Below are 23,893 nucleotides of genomic sequence, written 5' to 3' on the forward strand. Positions count from 1 at the left end.
GTGACTTTATAAAAGGGGGACATTTGGAAGTAAACATGCGCACATGGAGGAAGATATGTGAAGATGAAGGCAAATATCTACAAGTAAAGGGACACCAAAGGTAGCCAGTAAATCACCAGACGTGAGGGGAGAAGCATCAGACAGATTCTCCATCACAGCCTCAAAAGAAAACAAACTGTGAACACCTTGATTTCAGACTTCTGGTCTCCAGAATTGCAAGACAATACATCTCTCTTATTTAATCCATATGGTTTGTGGTATTTTGTTACAGAAGCCCCAGCTAGCAGGCTAGTCAACCCTAACTAATACAAAAACTGGTCTCAGAAGTGCGGTGTTGCAGTCACAAAAAAATGAAAAATTGGTTGCCTTGGCTTAGTGACCTGGTGGTGAGGACACAAATATTGCAGACTGGAAAGCTGGTGACCTTTGTTCTTACAAAGAACAACATTTGGTAAAACCTGTGATAATCTGAATGGTATGTCATATACTGCCATGCTTGTGTTTCTTGAAGTGATTGGAAAGAATTAGAATGAATGCTAGTTGGTTGCTCCTTGCTGCTTGCATCAAGGAATTACAAGAAAGACATGCTCTTAGACAAAAATTGGCCACTTTTCAAAGTAAGAGACACCGCAGGAGTGGAAGAGCCAACATTTTCCCCTGTGTCTCCTAAATAGTGTAAATAAGGATATTGCCTATTGCCTGAGGCTATTATTCCAAGTGTCCATTAATAGAGAATAATAAAGATGTAGGTGGTTCAAGGAAGCAAACACAGCCAATTAAATAGACACAAGGGAGTTCCCGTTGTGGTGCAGCGGAAATGAATCCGACTAGGAACCGTGAGGTTTTGGGTTTGATCCCTGGCCTTGATCAGTGGGCTAAGGATCCTGCGTCGCAGTGAGCTGTGGTGTAGGTCACAGAGGCAGCTCGGATCTGGCATTGCTGTGGCTCTGGCGTTGGCCGGAGGCAACAGCTCCTATTAGACCTCTATCCTGGGAAACTCCATGTGCCTCGGGTAAGGCCCTAAAAAGACAAAAAAGAAAAAAAAAAAAAAAAAAAAACAAGAACCCTGGCTAGAAAAGAACACTGAATGTGGTTCTTAGAAATGGAACTAACTAGAAGCAACCAAACCAGATGTCTGCTAAGTTTTTCGAAGGAACTGTATTTCTACCTGCGCCCCCGCCCCGCCCGGAAGAGTTCAGTCTGCAAAATCTTCTGACCTTTGAGCTTTTGCATTTGGGTCTCTTTGTTAGAGCAGCTTAACGTGACCCTTAACCCAAAGAGGGACTGGGATCCTGTCCTCTCTCATTTCCGGAGAACTTTCTTTTAATCACAATGTGTTCTTCAGGCTGCTGTGTAAGCACCAGAAGGTTAGGGATTTTGTTTGTCCCATGCCAGACCCTTAAAAGAGTGTAAACAGTCCATAGTAAACAGCAAATAGTGGAAAGAATGGATGTTCAATAAATAGGTGCTGGAAGGATGAAGCAATAAACAAACGAATGAAGAGAGATATGAAGGAAGTATCTAAGACTGTGCAGGGCAGTTCAGGACGGATGGGCACTGTATTTGGACACCCTGTTGCTCCAATGCTGTGGTCACAGAGTAAGAATTGGTCTCCTGCTAATGAGGGCCCTCAAAGCACCCTTCATGTCACTGTTGCGTAGGCTGTAGATGAAGGGATTCAGCATGGGTGTGACCACGGTGTACATCACTGCAGCGGCTGTGTCCTTCTGGGCTGTGTGGGAGGATGTGGGGCTGAAATAAACCCCAATGAGTGTGCCATAGAACAGGGACACCACAGAGAGATGAGAACCACAAGTGGAAAAGGCCTTTTGCTTGCCTCGCGTGGATGGGATCCTCAGCACAGCGGCAAAAATGTGTGTGTAGGAGAGCAAGATGCCCACAAAGGGGGTGATGATGGGCAGGGCTCCCACAGTGTACACCATTGCGTTGTTGAGGAAGGTATCAGAGCAGGCCAGCTTCAGTAGAGGGCTGAGGTCACAGAAGAAATGGGGGATCCGGTTGTGGGTGCAGAACGAGAGGCGGGTCAGTAACACTGTGTGGGTCAAGGCATTCCCGAAGGCTGCAGCCCAGGATGCCGCCACCAGGAGGCCACAGAGCTGTGGCGTCACAGATGTGGCATAGTGCAGAGGGTGACAGATGGCCATGTAGCGGTCATAGGCCATGGCCGTCAGCAAGAAGCTGTCAATGCCAGCGAACCAGATGAAGAAGAACATCTGGGTCAGGCAGCTGGCATAAGGGATCCCTTTGTGTCCTGACACATGGTTGGCCAGCATCTTGGGGATGGTGGTGGAGGTGAAGCAAATGTCTACAAAGGCCAGGCTGGCCAGGAAGAAGTACATGGGAGTATGAAGCCGGGCATCAGTGACAATGGCCAGGATAATGAGCAGGTTCCCCAAGCCCATGACCAGATACATGCTCAGGAAGAGTATGAATAGCAGCTGCTGTTGCTTGGGGTCCTCTGAGAGGCCCAAGAGCAGGAACTCAGAGAACAAGGTGAGATTTGCCCCCTCAAGGGCCATCCTGAATCAAATCAGAAAGGAAACAGAGGAGCTGTCCAGGGTTCTGGTCAAGGCCAGCCCCTCCGTGGCACCCTGGATCTCATCCGCTCTTGATAGTTCAGCCCTTCCTTAATTGCTCCCATTGCCTCCTTCAGCTGGACCCCCACCCATTTGCTGTATCATTTCCATTAGTGAACACACCATTCATTCCCCACAGCCCACCTGCAGGATGTCACCTGCAGCTTGGTGGTCAGCTCCCAAGCACACTGGCCATTTCTCACCTCTACCACCTGTATGTCTATGCCCCAGGGCTCTATTGGGCCACTGGAGCAGGCTCAGTCTGCACCCAGGGTAATGAAGAAGTGGTGAGAGTTGACACCCAAGAGTGACTTTTGGCCAGTGAGGGAGAGGCCATGTTGGGTGCATTCACTTATGAGTGAAACAGTCCTGGGGTATATTCTCTCATGGATCCTTTGAAGGATGGCCTCCTCAGTTGCCCACAGCAGGAACCTACTCAACCATACCTCCCTCCCCCTAAAGTGCCTTGGGTTATTTCCTAAATAACCTATTCAACCTGAAGTCCTTGACCTAGCATCTGTTTTGGGGAGAATCCAAACAAAGGATGCCTCCATCCACAATAGGAGTGTGCCCATCAAATATGACACTCCCACTTGGTGGATGCTTCTAGTGTCACAGAAATGGAACAAATGTGGAACTGCTTACACCAACCTGGATGAATCTCAGCTACAGGAGAAAACAATCATTGAAGAATGTATGCAGAATTAATGCCATGTATGTGAAGTTCCGAAGCATGCAGCACGATTGTTTATACTGTTGGTGGACAGATCCTGTGTAGTAAAGGCGAAAAATGCACATGGGAGAGATAAAGACTGGAGGTGGGATATTGGTTATTTCAGAGAGAGGAGCAGGGGAGGGAGAGGAAAAGGGAAAGAGAGAGGGAGAGAGGTGGGGGCAGATGGGGGAGAGAGGAAGAGATGGTGGAGGAGGGAGAAAGAGTGAGTAAGAGAGAGAGGAAGCAGTGGGAGAGAGGGAGAGAGGAGGAGAGAAGAGAGAAAGAGAGGGAGAAAGAGAGACAGACAGCGAAGGGGGCAATGAGTATGAAAGCAAAGGGGATGTACACAGACGTTTTACTTAAGTTGGATGATGAATACAGCTGTGTTACCGCTTGACCTATGATTTATGTGGGTTTTTTTGCATACATGAAGTACTACACACACACAGACACACATGCACACATCCCTTCCCCCTGCATATTTTGGGTCTTACCCTCCTCAAGGAACTCACTAGGAGTGAGAAGACTGGATGGGTGAGCAAAAAAAAAAAAAAAAAAAAAAAAAATGTTGAGAGTCCACCCCGTTCTCTGTGCAAGATCACTGTCCCTTGAGCTCGCATCCAGAGGGTCAAGATACATCTCTTGGGTGCCCATTTGGCTGAGCCTGCCCAGCCCCCACAAACCTTCTGTCAACCCAGCTCAGGGTCTACACTCACTTCTGTTCTTCCTCTGTATCTGAGATTCCTGGGGATCCCTCTGATCCCTTGATCATCTGGGCCAGAGATTTGGGTGGCAGCCAGGTCTCCTCCAGCCCCTCATCCTGAGATTTACCTGACACTCCTCTCTTTTTCCTGATTCCTCCTCTTTTTCCCAGCACCCGACCAGATTCCTATCTTGTCAATCTTAGATTTTCAACCCATTCCTTCTCTGGTCACTTTGGCTCCAGGCTTGCTCTTCCGGTTCAGCCCCCCACAGTTGCCATCCACAGGGTGAAATGACCTGCCTTTCTCTTGCTTCAAATCTTGCCCTGGCTCCCTATTGCTCTGTTACTAATAGCTGGCATTATTTCTTGCATGCTTCCTGTGCACCTGACACTATGACAAGCAATTCTACATGCTTCATCTTAACCGTCTAAGACAGGCACTCTTACCTCCTTTTATAGGACGAGGAGGCTCAGAGAGAACAATCCTCTCTCCAGGATCTCATAGACTCTCTTGTTCCAAAGCCCTTAAGACTCTGTGATGCAGGACCTAGAAGCTGGAACCTCTTAGCAGGGCTCACACACTCAGGGCGCTCCAGTTTTATTTGGGCTCATTATACAGACTAATGAACTAAGGCTCAGAGAAGTAAAGTCACTTCCCCAAGGTCACACAGCAAGCCTAGCTGGTGACTCACGGCCACCCCTCTACTTGCTGTTTTCTTTCCCTGTCTGCTTCCCTCTCCCCCCACTCATCTATGGGAGGCTTCCCATCAGGCTTTGGAGATGTTTGGCAGGAGGTGAGAGAGCTTTTCCTTGGAGAGTTTCCTGAAGTGTGTGCAACATGGACGTAGGTCTTTGGCCTCACAGAATGGAACACGAGGAACTGCCAGAGCCCAATTTACCCCTTCATCCTCACACCTAGGGCTCAGTCCCCTGTGTCTTGTTAGGGCACTTGCTAATCGTCCTCTCCACACTCTGTCCCTGCTGGCTTGTGTCTTTGGAGAGGAGGGCAACCACAGCTTGTTCTGGGCTTTTGTCTTTATGCCTGAGCTCAGGGTCATGGGGGCTCTGGGTCTCTTTGGGAGACCTCCCTGTGGGGCTTGGGTCCAGTGGATTTGCCAAGCTCTGGGGGACCTGTCTGACCACCGAGGTATGTCCCTGTCTCCCCCTGCAGGGAGCAGTGGCCTAAGAACCTTTACTTCCTAATTGAGGTGAATTTCACATGACATAAGAAGTCACCATTTGAAAGTGAACAATTTGAAATTCCTGCTCTGGCACAATGGGATCCTTGATGTCTCTGTAGTGCCAGGATTTAGGTTTGATCCCTAACCCTTCACAGTGGGTTAAAGATCTGGTGTTGCCAAAGCTGCAGTAGGTTGTAACTGCCTACTGACCTGGGTACTCCATAGACCATGGGCTGGCCAAAAAAGGAAAAAAAATCAAATGATTTAGTGGCATTTTAGCACATTCACAATGTTGTTCAGCAACCACCTCTCTTTAGTTCTAAACCATCTTCATCCTCCCACCAGGAAACTTCATACCCATTAGCAGTCACTCTCTCTTTCCCCTCCCCCACCCTCTAATCCATCCCTGTGGATTTAGCTATTCTGGACATTTCATATAAATACAATCATATTATGTTTTACCCTTTACAACTGAGTTCTGTCAGTCAGCATCATGTTTTTGAGGTTCGACTACATTATAGCCTGTGTCAGTGCTTCATTCTTTTTCATGACTGAAGTAATACTCCATTGTGTTACAATATAAACAAATTATAAACAAACCACGCTTTGTTTATCTACTCACCCACTGATAGACATTTAGGTTGTTTCTACCTTTAAGTTACTGTGAATTGTGCTGCTATGAATATTGGCATTCAACTATCTGTTCAAGTCCCTGTTTTCAGTTCTTTTGGGTACATCCCTAGGATCAGAATTGTTGGGTCAGGTAGCAGTTCTATGTTAAACTTTTTGAAGGACCACCAAACTATTTTCTACAGTGGCTGCACCATTTTACTTTCCCACCAGCAATGTGTAAGTGTTCCAATTTCTACACATACAGCTGTTCTGATTTATCTTTTTTATTATTGCCACCTTAACGAGTGAAATGGCTATCTCATTGTGTTTTTAAAATACTTTTATAGGACTTCCCTTTGTGGCGCAGCAGAAATGAATCCAACTAGGAACCATGAAGTTGCAGGTTCGATCCCTGGCCTCGCTCAGCAGGTTGAGGATCTGGCATTGCCGTGAGCTATGGTGTAAGTCGTAGACGTGGCTTGGATCTACTGTTGCTGTGGCTGTGGTATAGGCTAGCGGTTACAGCTCCGATTAGACCCCTAGCCTGGGAACCTCCATATGTCATGGGTGCGGCCCTAAAAAAATATTTTATAGTGTTAAAATATACATAACATACATTTTGTCCTCTTATCCTTTTTTTAAGTGTACAATACTGTGCAGCCATCACTACCATCCATCTCTATAATTCTTTCATCTTATAAAACCGAAAGTCTACATCTCTCAGAAACTCGCTCCCCATTCCTCCCATCCTCCAGTCAGCGGTGACCACCATTTTACTTTATATCTCTATAATTTTGACTATTTTAAGTATTTCATGTAAGTGAAAACACACAGTATTTGTTTTTCATGAGTGACTTATTTCACGAAGAATAGCTTCATGTTTATCCATGTTGTAGCAAGTGTCAGAACTTCTTCCCTTTTTAGGGTTGAATAATATTCCATTGCATGTATATGCCACATTTTGCTTATCCGCTCATAAACACTCGGGTTGCTTCCACACTTTAGCTATTATAAATAATGCCGATATGAACACGTGTACAACTAGCTCTTCAAGACAATGCTTTCACTTCTTTTGTGTATATAACTAGAATTGGAATTGCTGGATCACATGGTAATTCTATTTTTTATTATGTTTTCCACAGTGGCTGTACCAATTTCCGTTCCTACCAACAGTGCTCAAGGGTTCTAATTTCTCCATATCCTTCCTAACCTTATCTGTCTTTTTTTTGTTGTTGTTGCATCCATGGCATATGGATCAATCTAAGCTGCAGGCGCCATTTAAGCCACAGCTGCAGAAATGCTGAATCCTTAACCTACTGCACTGCAGCGAGAATTCCTTATCTGTCTACTTTATTGCAGTTATCCTAATGGTGACTCATTGAGGTTCTGACTGGCATTCCCTGAAGAATCATCATTTTGAGCATTTTTTATGTTCCAAAATATTTTCAACCTTGCATATGTATTGGTAAAATATGTTTGAGCACATACTTCTGCTTCAATTATATTTATTCAAAAACTAAATATTTCTCCACTATAGTAGCATTATGGACATTATGAAACATGTCTCCTATATTTAACTTAAAAAGGGGAACTTATTAGGATGAAATAAACTCTTGGTTGTTTCAAACCACTCCAAAAATAACACTAACAGTAGTTAATACTTCAAGGTACTCTGGGGCAAAAGTTAAGGGTCATGTATAGAAACACATCATAAATTACTTTTGACAATTGAAAAATATTTGACTATGTCTAATTGCAACTGATGCCTTTTCCCCTCCCAGCATGTCTGATGTAGAGGTTAGACATTTTAAGGGTTGACACATCTCCGCCAACAATTTTTGGTCAGCATTAGGGTCAGCTTGTGGTCTTTTATGTTATGGAAGTTATTTTTGAGTATTGGTTGAAATAAAAATGGATAATACACCCTGCAGATCTACTTATTTTGGCACATGAAAACTGCATTATGCACATGAAAGTAGGCTGAAAGCTAGATTCAGCTGAGCGAATAGAAAATATTAGTAAAGTACATCTTATTTTACATTTAAAAATTTTTATTTATTATTTTTTTAAAGTGTAGTTGATTTACAATGTGGTGCCAATTTCTGCTATACAGCAAAGTGATTCAGTTATGCACATTTATACATTCTCTTTTATATTCTTTTCCATCACAGTCTATTCTGGGAGATTCGATATAGTTCCCTGGGCTATACAGTAGGACCTTGTTGTTTATCCATTCTAGTAATAGTTTGCAGCTATTAACTGCATACTCCCAGCCAATCTTTCTCCCTCCCCCTTGACAACCACAAGTCTCTCCTCTAAGATTCTGAATCTCTCTCTGTTTTGTAGGTAAATTAATTTGTGCTATATTTTAGATTCCACTTATAAGTGTATCATATGGTATTTGTCTTTCTATTTCTGACTTACTTCACTTACTATGAAAATCTCTAGTTGCATCCATGTTACTGCGAATGGCATTTTTTTATTCTTTTTTAAAGGTAGAGTAGTATTCCATTGTATATATGTACCGCATTTTAATCCATTCATCTGTTGATGGATATTTAGATTGTTTCCATGTCTTGGCTATTGTAAATGGTGCTGCATGAACACTGGGGTGCATGCATATTTTTGAATTATAGTTTTGTCCAAATATATGCCCAGGAGTGGGATTGCTGGATCATATCTTAGTTCTAGTTTTAGTTTTCTGAGGAACCTCCATACTGTCTTCCATGGTGGTTGTACCAATTTACATTCCCACCAACAGTAGGAACTAACAGTGTAAGAGGTTTCCTTTTTCTCCACACTCTCTCCAGCATTTGTTATTTGTGGACTTGTTAATGATGGCCATTCTGACTGTGTGAGGTGGTATCTCACTGTAAGTTTTTTTTTTTTTTTTTTTTGCATTTAACTAATAATTAGTGATGTTTTGCATTATTTTTATTTTTTGTTTTGAAATAATTTTAGACCCACATGGAAGTCGAAAGCACAATACAGAGAGGTTCCAAGTAACCTTCATTCAGCTTCCCCCAATAAAAATCTCCTACAATTATATGATTATATATATTTATATATACTTTAAATATAATTATACATTACATATTTATATATAAATATTATATATAATTATAGGCAATTATAAAAACCAGGACATTAACATTGACACTATTAACTAAAGACCTTATTTGGAGTTCACCAATTTTAATGTGCACTCAACTCCTTTGAAACACTCTATGAAATTTTATCATTTGTTTAGATTCATAGAACCACTGCCACAATCAGGACACAGAATGTTCCATCATCCAAAGAAACTCCCTCATGCTGCCTCTTTGTAGTCAACACCCCTACACTTTCCTAACCCTTGGCAATCATAATCTGGCAGTCACAACCCCCATAACTCTGTCATTTTGAGAATGCTATGTAAATAATACCATATGGCATGTGACCTTTTGAGATTGGTTTATTTTACTCAGCATTACCCTAGAGAACCATCCAGGTTGTCACATGTATCAATAGTCTCTTCTTTTTTATTGCTGAGTTATACTCCATTGTATGGATGAAGTGCTGTTTGCTTAGACATTTGCTAGTTCAAGGACATTTAAGTTATTACCAGCTTTTGGCTCTTACAAATATAGCTGCTCTGAATATTTATGTACTCAAATATTCAAGTTTTCATTTCTCTAAGGTAAGTACCCAGGAGTAAGATTTCTGCATTATATGGTAAGTATAGGTTGAGTTTTATAAGAAAATTGCAAACTCTTTTCCACACCATTTTACATTCCCACCAGTCATGTAGGAGAATTTTGCTACTTTGCATCCTTGTTCACACTTTTTCTTGTCAGTGTTTTAATTTAAGCCATTTTAATAGATGTGCTGTGGCATTTTATCATGGCTTTTTTTTTCTTTTTTTCCTTTTTGTCTTTTTAGGGCCACTCCCATGGCATATGGAGGTTTCCAGGCTAGGGGTCCAATCGGAGCTGTAGCTGCTGGCCTATGCCACAGCCACAGCAACGTCAGATCCAAGCCTAGTCTGGGACCTACACCACAGCTCATGGCAATGCCAGATCCTTAAACCACTGAGCAAGGCCAGGGATCAAACCTGTAACCTCATGGTTCCTAGTTGGATTCATTTCTGCTGCGCCATGACGGGAACTCCTCATCATGGCTTTAACTTGCCTTTCCCTAATGGCTAATGATGTTGAACATCTTTCCATGTGCTGCTTTATATAGCCTATTGGTATATCCTATTTGGTGAAGTGTACAAGTGTTCAAGTCTTTTGTCCATTCTCTAATTATTATTTTAAAATTTTTTGGAAGATAAAAACTAATGTAAATGAAAGTTCTCATTTTCTTACATTCAGGGCTACTATATAGCATAATTGCCCAGAATATACATTTTGTGCCTCTGCAGAAATTCTTGTAAAAGGAGCACTCCTAACCCACAAATAACTACCCAACCTAATGACATTTTGGGTGAATGCTCAAGACAACAATGAATTAAGTTGACATCCTGTCAGTTTAAGAAGACAAGTCTTTCAAAATTTATTGATTTTTTTATTTTTCAGCCTTGCTTTTAGGTTTTTCATCATCACACTGTATGTTTTTTATCTCAATTAATTTATTACATTTATAGTTGTACAATGATCATCACAATCCAATTTTATAGGATTTCTATCTAGACTTTGGAACATTTTCCCGGGCTTCTAAAAAACCAAGGGAGTGGAGGTGTATTGGCGGCTCCCAGCGTCAGAACTGGGAAATGCATATTGGAGGGTGTAGATCTTTCCTCATGTGTGGCTGCAGAAAAACAACCTTCGATGGCCTCCCAGCTCCCCCAGCTCTTCTCCCATAGTTGTCTCATCTCCATGAAACCCAAATTCTTAACTAGGAGGAAGTGTCCTTCCCTCCTGACACATTCCTTTCCCACACCTTTCTACCTTTGCACCACTCATTCCCTCTCCATTCTTTTATCTACTTTACTTCTAAACCCATTTGAGGTATACAATATATGACACAAATTTAGAGTTCAAAATTAGATAAGTTTTGATATATGTATACATTCACAAAATAGTCACTTTAAAATACTAATTACTTAAAATAATAATTTTAAATATATACTCTGCATCTTTTCCTCAGTTTCACCAATTGTTAACCTTTTCGTTCTTTACATTTTAAAGTTTCTCCATCTCTCTCTATTTTATTTCCTGAACCACTTGAGGGCAAGTTTTAGACATAATGCTCCTTTATCCCTAAATACTTTCACTGTATATTTCCTAAAAACAAGGGTATTCTCTTTAAAAAAATGGTAAATTTATCAAGTTCAAAAAATTAATCATTGGCACAATTTTATTGTCTAATAGATAATCCAGATTCCAATGTGTCCAATTACCCCCAAATGTCTGTAATTTATAGCAGAATTTTTTCCCTCTGATCCAAGAGCTGGTCTAGAATCAGGTGTATCTAGCTGTCCTGTTTCTTTTTTCTCCTTCGTCCTAAGTGGTCCCTCAGATTTTCTTGGTCTTTCATGACATCAAACATTAAAAAAATTTACACTTACTTTTTTATTATAAAACTTTCTAATGGATACAAAGATTGAGAGAGGGTTTTTTTACTTTTTATTTTTATTTAAGTATAGTTGATTTAAATGTTGCATTAATTTCTGCTGTACAGCAAAAGATTCATATATATATATATGAATATATATATATATATATATATATATTCTTTCATATATTCTTTTCCATTATGGTTTATCTCAGGATATTGAATATAGTTCCCTGTGCTCTACAGTATAACCTTTTTGTTTATCCCTTCAATATGTCATAGTCTGCATCTACCAACCTCGAACTCCCTGTCCATCCCGCTTCCTCCTCCTCCTCCTTGGCAACAACAGGTCTGTTCTACATGTCTGCGAATCTTTTTCTGTTTTGTAGGTAGGCTCACTTGTGCCATATTTTAGATACCACATATAAGCGATATCATGTGGTATTTGTCTTTCTCTTTCTGAATTCACTTAGCATGATAATCTCTCCTTTTTCACTTCATATTTTGTTTATTTGGGTTCTCTCTCTTTTTCTTGATGACCCTGACCAGAGGTTTGTCAATTTTGTTTATCCTTTCAAAGAACCAGCTCTTGATTTATTGGTTTTTTTCTATTGTTTATTTTTATTTATATTTATTTTTTCCCATTGTACAGCAAGGGGATCAAGTTATCCTTACATGTATACATTTTTCCCCCCACCCTTTGTTCTGTTGCAATATGAGTATCTAGACATAGTTCTCAATGCTACTCAGCAGGATCTCCTTGTAAATCTATTCTAAGTTGTATCTGATAACACCAAGCTCCCTATTCTATTGTTTTTTAAATCTCTATTTTATTTATGTCCTCTATGATTTTTATTATTTCCTTCTTTTTGCTGATTTTAAGTTTTGCTAGCTATTCTTTCTAATTCCTTTAGGTGTTAGGTTAGGTTGTTTATTTGAGATTTTTCTTACGTTTCAAGGAAAGCCTGTATTGCTATGAACTTCCCTCCAAGAACTGCTTTTGCTATATCCCATAGATTTTGTTTGGTTGTCATTTGATTTCCTCATTAACACATGGGTTTTTTAGTAGCATGTTTGTTTAGTTTCCATGTAATTTTTTTTGTCTCTTTTTCTATGGTTGATTTCTTATTTTATACCATTGTGGTCAGAAATGATGCTTGAAATAATTTCTATACTCTGAAACTTGTTGAGAGTTTGTGTGTGTGTGTCCTAGTATGTGGTCAATCCTAAAGAATGTTCCATGTATGCTTGAAAAGAATGTGTATTCTACTTTTTTGATGTGAGGTCTGGAAGATGTCAATTAAGTCTAACTCTTCTTCCATATTATTTATGATCTCTGTTGCCTTACTGATTTGCTGTCTCAAAGATCTGTCCACTGATGTGAGTGGAGTGTTAACATCACCTACTATTATAGTCCCATCAATTTCTCCCTTTATGTCTGTTGTCATTTGTTTTATGTATTTGGGTGCTCCCATATTGGGTGCATATATGTTGATGGATGTAATATTCTCTCCTTATATCGAGAATTCTTTTATTGTTATATAGTGTCCTTCTTTATCTTTCTTTATAGCCTTTGTTTTAAAGTCTATTTTGTCTGATATGAGTATTGTAACCCCCACTTTTTTATCATTTTCACTGAGAGAGATTTACAATGAGCCTTAGTATGCCTATCACCAAAATCCGACAGTTCTCAAAATTTTAAGGACACTTTTGATTACATTTGGGCCCATAAGGATAATCTAGGATAATCTCATTTTAAGGTCAGCTGGTTAGCAAACTTAATTCCATCTACAACTTTATTTCCTCTTTAAACTACAACCTAATATATTCACAGGCTCTGGGGATTACAACATAGGCATATTTTTGGGGGGGCATTATTCTGCTTACCCAAGACTCAGAAACTCAATAGATTCTCTGATGTCACAGTGTTTTGTTTTGTTTTGTTTTTGTTTTTTGGCTGCACCTGCAGCATGTGAAAGTTCCCAGGCCAGGGATCAAAACTGAGCTGCAGTTGTGGCCCATGGCACAACTGTAGCAATGCCAGATCCTTAATCTGTTTCACCACAAGGGAACTTCCTATCATGGTGTTTTTTTTATTTCCAAAGTCACACCCAAATTCTCATCACTGAAACAGAGAAACCCAAAACATATGGATAGAAAAGGACATTTTACAAATTCAGGTCTGTGAGGCTATGGTTTCCTACCAAAATAAGAACAAAATTCAGCTAATTTATATAACAGAAACCTGGGGAATATTTGTGGGGAACAATTCTAAAAGTTCTATATCAAAGAAAAAAGGAGGTAATATTGAATGAGCCTGCAGTTATTTATATGTATGAAATTATTAGGAATTCTGAGTTCAGGGAGCTAGGAATCACTCTAATAATTTGCTCAGTTGGTTAACAAAGAGAAACTTGGATGCCATTGTGGTATACATTTAATAAGACTGAGATTCAGGAACTTGGTGTGACTGAAAGGTAAAAATCAAAGGTAAAAATCCTAGGGAAATAGGAAAGTTAAAGTATGGCTATTATGTGCAAGCTTCCCATTGCTCATCCTTGCCCTAACCCCCCCAGGAAATTTCAGAAAACACTCTCTCCTTTAGGAATTAAGAAATGCCTCGGTAATGATGACATGAGCACCTTTGAAAAGCTCTGCAGGCTAGGAATATGCTTTCATTGAAAAGGGATTCCTGATTTTAATAGAGATGGTAGGATTCTGGAATTGCAGCCAATTATGGTAAGGGCACAATTACAGTAATGGGCAGCAGAATTGGAGAAGTAATCAGCCAGTTTTTACCTACAGGGACCTTTGATTATAGCTAATTGGTCATGGTGTCCTTAGGACTGAAATATGAGTCTTGTGGACAGAAACTCAGCTTGAGTCAACACAATGGACATTCATAATTCTCTGACTGGCATTAGTTCCCATATCTGTACAGCCTTGTGTGAAATGGAGGCTGGGCTTTCTTTATAAAGAACGCCACAACACTGTCACAAGTTACTCAAGAGGACCCACAACCACTAACAGGGAGAGGAGAAACATGTAGACTTTTCAGGAACTGCTAGATGCTGGCCCATGTGTATGCTACTCCCTTAAGACCCAAAATGCTTTTGTGAGCCACCAGCAAAAGTCAAGGCTTATGGAGTTCAGAGATTTTGACCTGAGTTTATCTCAGTGGATCTAGTTGGACTTCAGAACCAATTACTGAACACACAGTTGGCATGTACACAGTCAGCAGCTGGCAGAATCCCAGCACTGACAATGTGATTCATGGAAGAAGGCTCTCATAGTTATTAGCGCCAAATAAACTCTTCCGATTACCAAAACCTGCAGAAATCCAAAAGATCATTCAAAAATCAGACTTGAAATATGCAGAGATGGTGATTCCTACCACATTCCCGCTTAACTTGCCTGTTTGGGCCTGTGAAGAAAACATATGGATCTTGGAGGACATTATGGATTCTTTAAAATTTAATCAAGCAGTGATCCTAAGTTCAGTCTCTACTCCAGACATGACCCGGAGCACATCAACATAGCCTCTGGAACCTGGTATCTGGTATGTAACTTTTGATCTGTCAAGTACTCTTTTTCCCTCCATACAAATTATCAAGGACAACCAGAAGGATTTTAGGGTCACCTAGCAGGAAGAGCAGTGCTCTGTCACCTTCTTACTAAGTTGATCATCCATCTCACAGATTATCACTCCGTTCCAGTATTGATTACATCATGTTGATCTGACTTGAACAACAGGACATAGCAAGCAGTCTAGTTTTCTTTTTTTTTTTTTTTTGCTATTTCTTGGGCCACTCCTGCGGCATATGGAGGTTCCCACGCTAGGGGTCCAATCGGAGCTGCAGCCACCGGCCTACACCAGAGCCACAGCAACTCGGGATCCAAGCCGCGTCTGCAACCTACACCACAGCTCACGGCAACGCCGGATCCTTAACCCACTGAGCAAGGGCAGGGACCGAACCCGCAACCTCATGGTTCCTAGTCGGATTCATTAACCACTGCGCCACGATGGGAACTCCTAGGTTTCTTATTAAGACACATAGATGCCAGGGGTGGAAAGTAAACTGTTTGAAAATTCAAGAGCCTTCTCCCTTGAAGTTGTTATATTTTAAAAATTTCTCTTGAGACTTTCTCCCTGACTTATGGATTATTTAGAAATACATTGTTTAGTTTCCAACTGTTTGAAAGATTTTCCTCCTGTCTTCTGTTATTGGTTACAGTTTGATTCCATTGTGATCAGAGCATACATTCTGTATTATTTCAGTTCTTTTAAAGTTTGGTGTAGTTTGTTTTATGTCTTATGATATGGTCTGTGTATGTTCTATGGACACTTTGAAAGAATACATTTTCTCCTGTTGTTGGGCGGAGAATTCCATAAATGTTGAATAGATCCCATTAGTTGATGGTGCTATTGAATTCTTTTGAATCATTCATTGATTTCCTATGTAGTTGTCTATCAATTATTGAGAGAGGGGGTGTTGAAATTTTGGACTGTAATTGTGGATTTGTCGATTCCTCCTTTCAGTTCTATCAGTTTTTGCTTCACACATATTGCGGCTTTGTTATTTGGCACACATGCGTTTAGGGTTGCTATATCTTCTTTTATCATTATACAATGTCACTGTCTCTGGTAATGTATTTGCTCTGAATATACTCTGATATTAATATAGTCACACTTGCTCTCCTTTCATTAATATTTGCATATGTATTTTCCCATCCTTTTATTTTTAATTTGACTATACAGTCATATTTGAAGTGAATTTCTTGTAGACTACATATATTTGGGTTATGTTTTAAAACATATAAAACATATAAAAATATTCTGTCAATCTCTTTTAATTGATGTACTTAGGCCTTTTACCCCTAATATACTTACTGATACATATGGGCCTAAATCTGCCATTTTATTTGTTGTTTATATTTGTTCACTGTTTTTCACTTGTCTGTTTTCTTTTTCCTGCCTTAGAATTCCATATTGATTCCATAGTGTTTCTGAGTGTATCTCTTTGTGTAGGTTTTTTTTAAATTGTTTACTATAGGTGTTACATTATATATATATAGCTTATCACAGTTAATTGATATATATAAAACTTATCATTTTACCAGTTTGAATGAAATATAGCAACTTCCTTTTACATAGCTTAGCCTTCCTCTTTTGATAATATAATTGTTTTAAACATTTCCTCTACATACATTTGGAACCTCAGTTGGCAGTATCATAATTTTTGCATCAACCATTAAATATAACTTAGATGACCCAAGGGGAGAAGGAAAGTATATTATATTTACTCATTTTATTTTTACCTGCTTCTTTATTTTTGACATTACAAGGCTCCTTTAGGAAAATTATTTCCTTTGTTTGTCTGTTTGTTTACAATTTTCTAATTTGCTCTTTTCCTTTCTCTAGGCTGGGTAAGCAAGTAATAATAACCATCATAATAATGCTATTATTTATTATATGTTTTATGTGTGCTATACAGTGTTAGGGACTTTTACATCTGATCTCTAACTTTGGGGATTTTTATGCAAATATACTTATTTTACAAATGAGGAAACTGAAGCTCCAGGAGTATCAATAACTTGTTTAAGAGAACCACACAATTAAAGTAAGAATTGACGCCCTGAGTGAAACTTGGGGCTCTATCCATAAAAAGTTTGCATAATTTTCATAACAAAGAACTTGCAACATATATTTTGACTACTTAGTAGTATTTTAATTTTTCCTTCTTGCTGGGTGCAGACAGGTGGGTTTGTTACCCTTTGATGAAGGCACTCAGATGAGGTACTCTTTGCCTAAATTCATTACTCTAAATGCATGTGTCAGCATGTATTTTTCTTCATGTTCAGAGAACTTTCTTTAGATGTTCTTTTAGAGTAGGTCTGCTAGAGATACATTTTCTTAGTTTTCTTTCATCTGAGAATGTCTTAATTTCTCCTTCATTTCTAAAGGATATTTTTGCTGGATTCACAGTTCTTTTGTTTTAGCATCTGAGCAAGTATTGTGCCATTTCTTTCTGGCCTCATGGTTTCTGATGAGAAATCCATTGTCACTCCTTATTGCTTTCCCCTGTAGATAAGGCATAAATTTTCTGCCTGGTCTTGAGATTTTTCTTTATCTTTAATTTTCAGAAATTTAATTATGATGTATCTTGGCAGCTTGGATTTCTTTAGGTTTATTCTATTTGGAGTTCACCAAGCATCACTTTTCTATGTCTCTTGCCATTTTAGGGAAGATTTTATCTGTTAGCTGTTCTTTCTTTTCTTTTCTTTTTTTTTTGCTTTTTAGGGCCATGCCTGTGGCATATGGAGGTTCCTAGGTTAGGGGCTGAATTGGAGCTACAGCTGCCAGCCTAAGCCGCAGCCACAGCAACACAGGATCCAAGCTGCCTCTGTGACTTACACCACACTTCACAGCAATGCCAGATCCTTAACCCACTGAGTGAGGCCAGGGATCAAACCCTTAACCTTATGGTTCCTAGTCAAATTCATTTCTTCTGTGCCACAATGGGAACTCCCAGCTGTTATTTCTTTAAGTACTTTTTAAAGCCCACTGGACTAAGATCTGGCAGACTCCAGAACTCTTGCTCTTTCTTTATGTTTCTTCCTGTTTTACCTCTCCTACTTACCTGGAAGCTGATTTATGAGGTCAGGCACTAACCTCAGGGTGAAATATACATCTCTGCCTTCTGAATCTGGAGATATCTGTGGAACAGCAAGCTGGGTTGCATGTAGAATGGGGTCCAGGGCTTTGAGTGATGGTGAGGTATTTCTGAGGTTCCTCAGGAAAGACCTTTAGCATCTCTACCTCAATCCTTGTACCCTGGGCTGAGCCCACAAATGCCTTGTTAGGAATCCAGATACCAAATAATATTTACCCTAAATGGAACCACTCCTGGGTGTGGCTTCTTGGGCAAAGATAGAAACACACATCATTTCTTTATTTTTCCTTTTCCTCCACTTATTTTAAGCCTAGGGTAGTGAGAGACCCTTATCTCAGAGGTACTTGTTTTGGGGAAGAAAGAGCTTCAAGGGTCCTAGAAATGGCAGAATTCCCTTGGTGCTTCTGGGTCATTTATAGCTAATCAGTGGTGCCCTTCTTCTGCTTAAAATCACACTGTGGCCCCCCTCCCTAGATAGGGTCATTGCAATTTTTGGACACAGATTTTGTAAGTAAAAGCTTTTGAATGATATATTCATGCTTACTCATAAATTATGTAATCTACTACAGAGATCATGCATAATATTTTATAACCATGTCCAGTAAATATTAATTTAAAGAAGAAAGAATGAAATAAATCTTATTTAGATGGATTTATAATTATGGGAGTTTTATAATATTCCTAGTTTTACTTCAAGGCACATATCATGATTAATGTAATGAATAAAAACTTGCGCCACGACGGGAACTCCAGTAGTCATTTCTTTAAACATTTATTGACCTCAATTTTGTGGTTTTCCATTTGTGTTTTGGAGCAAAACTCTGCTTCATTTTTTGTATCCCTGGACTGCAATTATTTTCGTATTCTCCTGGGGAACTCCAGAGTCGGGGCAGCCATTGCCCAGATTTGATGTTTGAGGAGAGAAATAGCTGAGCCTGGTTAGATGACTAATAGTGAAATATGCCCCAGAGAATATTTTATAATGACCTACTGTATTTGATTATGAAATATTATCATCCCTTAGCGACTCTCTGGAATATACACCATGGCAGATTCAGGGATCAATATGAATGAGGTTGAGGAATGAATTCATCTACAGCATTTGAAAGACTTCTCAGTGACGGGCCCAATCACTGCTGGTGCTTCATAGTCACCTCATCCTCTCATGGTTGCCTCCTCCCTCCCTCCCCATGAAACTCCAAACACCCCTCCCTTTTTTTTTTTTTTTTTTTGCTTTTTCTAGGGCCGCTCCTGCGGCATATGGAGGTTCCCAGGCTAGGGTCTAATTGGAGCTGTAGCCACAGCAACGCCAGATCCGAGCTCCCTCTGCAACCTACACCACAGCTCACAGCAACACTGGATCCTTAACCCACTGAGCAAGGCCAGGGATCGAACCCGCAATCTCATGGTTCCTAGTCGGATTCGTTAACCACTGAGCCACGACGGGAACTCTGAAACTCTAAACGCTTTGAATGAAGAGTTTGTTTAAATACAAATATATTATCCTGCTTTATATCCCCTTGTCTTTGCACTTTCTGTTCCCATTTTCCTTTCCTCCCTCCTTTAAATTTCTTTTTTAAGGTACAATTTGTATACAGTAAAATGCATAGCACTTAAGCAAGAACCGAGTAGAAAATGCATTTACCCAGGGAGTTCCCATCGTGGCGCAGTGGTTAACGAATCCGACTAGGAACCATGAGGTTGCGGGTTCGGTCCCTGCCCTTCCTCAGTGGGTTAACGATCTGGCGTTGCCGTGAGCTGTGGTGTAGGTTGCAGACGCGGCTCGGATCCCGCGTTGCTGTGTCTCTGGCATAGGCCGGTGGCTACAGCTCCGATTCGACCCCTAGCCTGGGAACCTCCATATGCCGTGGGAGCGGCCCAAAGAAATAGCAAAAAAAAAAAAGACAAAAAAAAAAAAAAAAAAAGAAAATGCATTTACCCATGTAATTGCTATCCAAATCAAGATATAGAACATTCCCATCACCCCAGAAACTTCCCTCTTGCCTCTTTCCAGTCAACCCCATCCTACCATCAGCAGAACAACAACAGTTATGGCTTTTACCACCATAGATTAGATTGTTACATACTCTTGTGTCCGGTTTCTTTCATTTGGTATAATGTTTTTGAGATTTTCTTTTTGCTCATCTCCTTCCTCTTCTCCTTCTTCTTCTTATCCTTCTCCTTCTCCTCCTTCTTCTCCTTCTTCCATCTTTAGTATTATTGTATTTATTTCCAATGTTATTTTTGCACTTTTAATACAGCTTAATTGAGATATAATTTACATACCATAAAATTCAATAGCTTTGGGTAATTAAAATCTCAGGGTTATACAACAACTACCATTATCCAATTTTAGGACATTTTATATTTGAAAAAAAAAATCATGTACCCATTAGCAGTTTCTCCCCATTTCTTCCTAGTCCCACTAGCCCTAGACAAATTCTAATCTGTTTTCTGCCTCTAGAGATTTGTCTATTCTGGACATTTCATCTAAATGGAATCATTTAGATGAACAAATTTTCATTTTAGATGAAAAATATTTGTGATCTTTTATGACTGGCTTCTTTTACTTAGATAATATTGTTTGCAGGATTCATCCATGTTGCAGCATGTATCAGAGTTTGGGATTAGAAGATATGAATTACTATATATAAAATAGATGAACAACAAGGTCCTACTGTATAACACAGGGAACTGTATATAATATCTTGTAATAAACTATAATGGAAAATAATACAAAGGTAAAATAAAAATGGGGAAATGATCTAAATAAACTTTCCTCTAAAAGAATATATGAATGGCCAATAAGCACATTAGTAGGGAAATGCCAATCAAAACTACAATGAAATATCATTTCATACACACTAGGGTAGCTATAATCAAAACAAGCAAGAGTTGTACACATTGGCAAGGATTCCCTTAGGTGTGTGTCTAAGTGAAATGAAAATTTTCTTCCATGCAAAAACTAGTACACAAATATTACTAGTAGCATGATAGCCCCAAAGTGGAAACAATTCAAATGTCCAGAGGATAATAGGTTACGAAAGTGTGGTAGACAAATACAATGGAATAAAAATAAATGAAGTATTATATGTGCACATTCTTTTTATTGCTAGTCATTGTATGACTATAATATGCTATGTTTATACATTCCCCATTCTGTTGATGGATATTTGGGCTGTTTCAACTTTTGTGTATTATGAATAAAGCTGCTATGAACATTTTTGTACATGTCAAGGCTTCTTGCATCATGTCTTTTAGATATTTATGTGAACATTGAATTATTGGCTACAGGTGGACCAACATAGAAACTTCCAAACAATTTTCCAAAGTGATTGCACCACTTTATACCCCTTATGAGCAAAGTAGGAACATTCCAGTTTTTCTATATCCTTGTCAACCCTTGGCATCGCCAATCTTTGAAAATTTCCCCAAACAATGTGAAATAATATTGTAGTGTTACTTTGCCTTTCCTTGATAACTAATGATTTTAGGCGTGTTTTCACATGCTTATTTGTTATTCATATCTCTTCTTTTGTGATGTGTCTTTTCAAACTTTTGCCCATTTTATTTAAATTATTGATTTGTGGGGATTCTTTACATATCTATATATAAATTTGTTGTTAGATATATTATTTAAAATGTTTTTCTCAATTGTGTTTGCCTTTTCCTTTTCTTCATTGAGTCTTTTGATAAGTAAACTTTAAAAAAATTTGATAAAGTCTGATTTTATCATTTAAGTTTAGTGTGTTTTATGTACTTCAAAGTATTCCCATGCCTATTCTGAGGCCCTGTATTGCTTCTGGAAGCTTTCAACTGTTGGTTTTACATTTAAGTCTATGATCAATCTCAACTTAATTTTTTTTTAAATGGTGTGAGGTAAGTCAAGATTAATTTTTGTGTGTGTGGGTATCCAGTGTTTAACCACTTTGTTGAAAAAACTTTCCTTTCCCTTTAATAATACAGGCTTTGCAGAAAATCAACTGATGATACAAGTCTGTCAGATACATATCTCTGGACTCTATTCTATTGCTTGATATATTTGTCCATCCTAATACTTATTTCACACAGTCTTAATTTTTGTAACATTATAATAAGCTTTGCAATTAGATGGTGTAAGCCCCCAAACTTTGTTCCTTTTTTCAAGATTGTCTTAGCTTATTCAAGATCATTTGGAATTTCTATACAGATTCAGTTTGTAAATTTCTGTTAAAATCCTGGTAGGGTTTAGGTTGGAATTGCTTTGGCTCTATAAATTGATTTTGGAAGAATAGACATTTTAACCACTTTGAGCCTTCTTAGCTGTGAACATGGTATATCTCTTCATTTATTTAAAATATTTTATTTCACAAAAAAAAGCTTTTCACTTTCAATGTATTGGTCTTGCATGTTTCATTAGATTTATTGCTAGTATTTTATATTTTTGCTGTCAAGTAGTATTGTTTTAAAATGTCATGTTTTTTATTTTTTATTTGGCCATGCCTGGGGCATATGGAAATTCCTGGGCCGGGGATCGACCCTGCACCAGGTATCGACTTGAATTGCAGCAGTGACAACACCAGATCCTTAATCCTCTGTGCCGCAAGGGAACTCCAATATTGTGTCTTTTTACAAGCAAACATTATTTCCCCATTGTTTGTTGCCAAAGGAGGACATATAACTGATGTTTTAATATGCTAACCTTGTCTCTTATAACTTTACTATATTCACTTATTAGTTCTGGTAACTTCTAGGTTCCTTTGAGTTTTCTTTGTACACAATCATGTTGTCTGAAAAGAAAGGCATTTGACATTTTTTATGACTTTATTCCTTTTCCTTTTCTATTGCACTATCCAGAACCTCCAGTACAATGTTAAACATAAAAGATGAGAGCAGACATTCTTGCTTCTTCATAATCTTAAGAGGAAATAATTCAGTTTTTCACCATTGTTTGATGTTAGATTAAAAAAATCTATTCTTATCATATTGAAAAATTTCCCATCTACTCCTGGCTAGTTGAGAGTTGTTTTCCTTTTTTCTTTTATTTTTAACAGATGAACAATTAATGAATTTTGTCAAATGCTTTCCCTACATCTGCTGAGATAATGTTTCTCATTTATTCTTTCAATGTGGTGAATTACAGTGATTAATTTTCAAATATATTAAAAAATTTTTACTATAGTTTATCTACAATGTTCTGTCAATTTCCACTGTACAGCAAAGTGACCCAGTCATAGATCTATACACATTCTTTTTCATGTTTTCCTCCATCATGTTCCATCACAAGTGATTAGATGTAGCTCCCTGTGCTGTACAGCAGGATCTCATTGCTTATCCTTTACAAAAGCAATACCAAACCAAATTTTCATTCTCAAAATAAACCCCTCACACCATCATAGTGTATTAGCTTTTTAATATATGACTGGATTGTATTTGTTATTATTCTTTTTTTTTCTTTTCCCATTTTTTTTATTACTCAAATGAATTTATCACATCTGTAGTTGTATAATGATCATAACAATCTGATTTCACAGGATTTCCATCCCACAGCCCAGGCACATCCACCCACCCCCCAAACTGTCTCCTCCAGAGACCATAAATTTTTCAATGTCTGTGAGTCAGCATCTGTTCTGCAAAGAAGTTCCGTCTGTCCTTTTTTCAGATTCCACATGTCAGTGAAAGCATTTGATGTTGGTGTCTCATTGTATGGCTGACTTCACTTAGCATGATAGTTTCTAGGTCCATCCATGTTGCAAAATATGGATGCTGGTATTTCGTTCTTTTTAATGGCTGAGTAATATTCCATTGTGTATATGTACCACATCTTCTGGATCCACTCCTCTGTCTATGGACATTTAGGTTGTTTCCATGTTTGGGCTATTGTAAGTAGTGCT

At 38.9% G+C, this 23,893-nt stretch overlaps 2 protein-coding genes across 3 annotated transcripts in view; one reads left to right on the forward strand and one right to left on the reverse strand.

The window, feature by feature from the left end:
• LOC100513271 (olfactory receptor 1361-like) lies at positions 1,593-2,540 on the reverse strand. The gene has a single exon (XM_003123479.1). The coding sequence runs from the start codon at positions 2,538-2,540 to the stop codon at positions 1,593-1,595; it is 948 nt and encodes a 315-aa protein (XP_003123527.1).
• LOC100513462 (olfactory receptor 10H1-like) overlaps positions 14,597-23,893 on the forward strand; it is a 43,311-nt gene continuing 34,014 nt past the window's right edge. For both annotated transcript variants that reach the window (XR_001306993.2, XM_013994646.2), the window contains exon 1: positions 14,597-14,905. The gene's annotated coding sequence lies outside the window, so the exon portion shown is untranslated. The remainder of the gene's footprint in view (positions 14,906-23,893) is intronic.

The sequence above is a fragment of the Sus scrofa genome, chromosome 2 (assembly GCF_000003025.6).
Source record: "Sus scrofa isolate TJ Tabasco breed Duroc chromosome 2, Sscrofa11.1, whole genome shotgun sequence".
Taxonomy (NCBI): Eukaryota; Metazoa; Chordata; class Mammalia; order Artiodactyla; family Suidae; genus Sus; species Sus scrofa.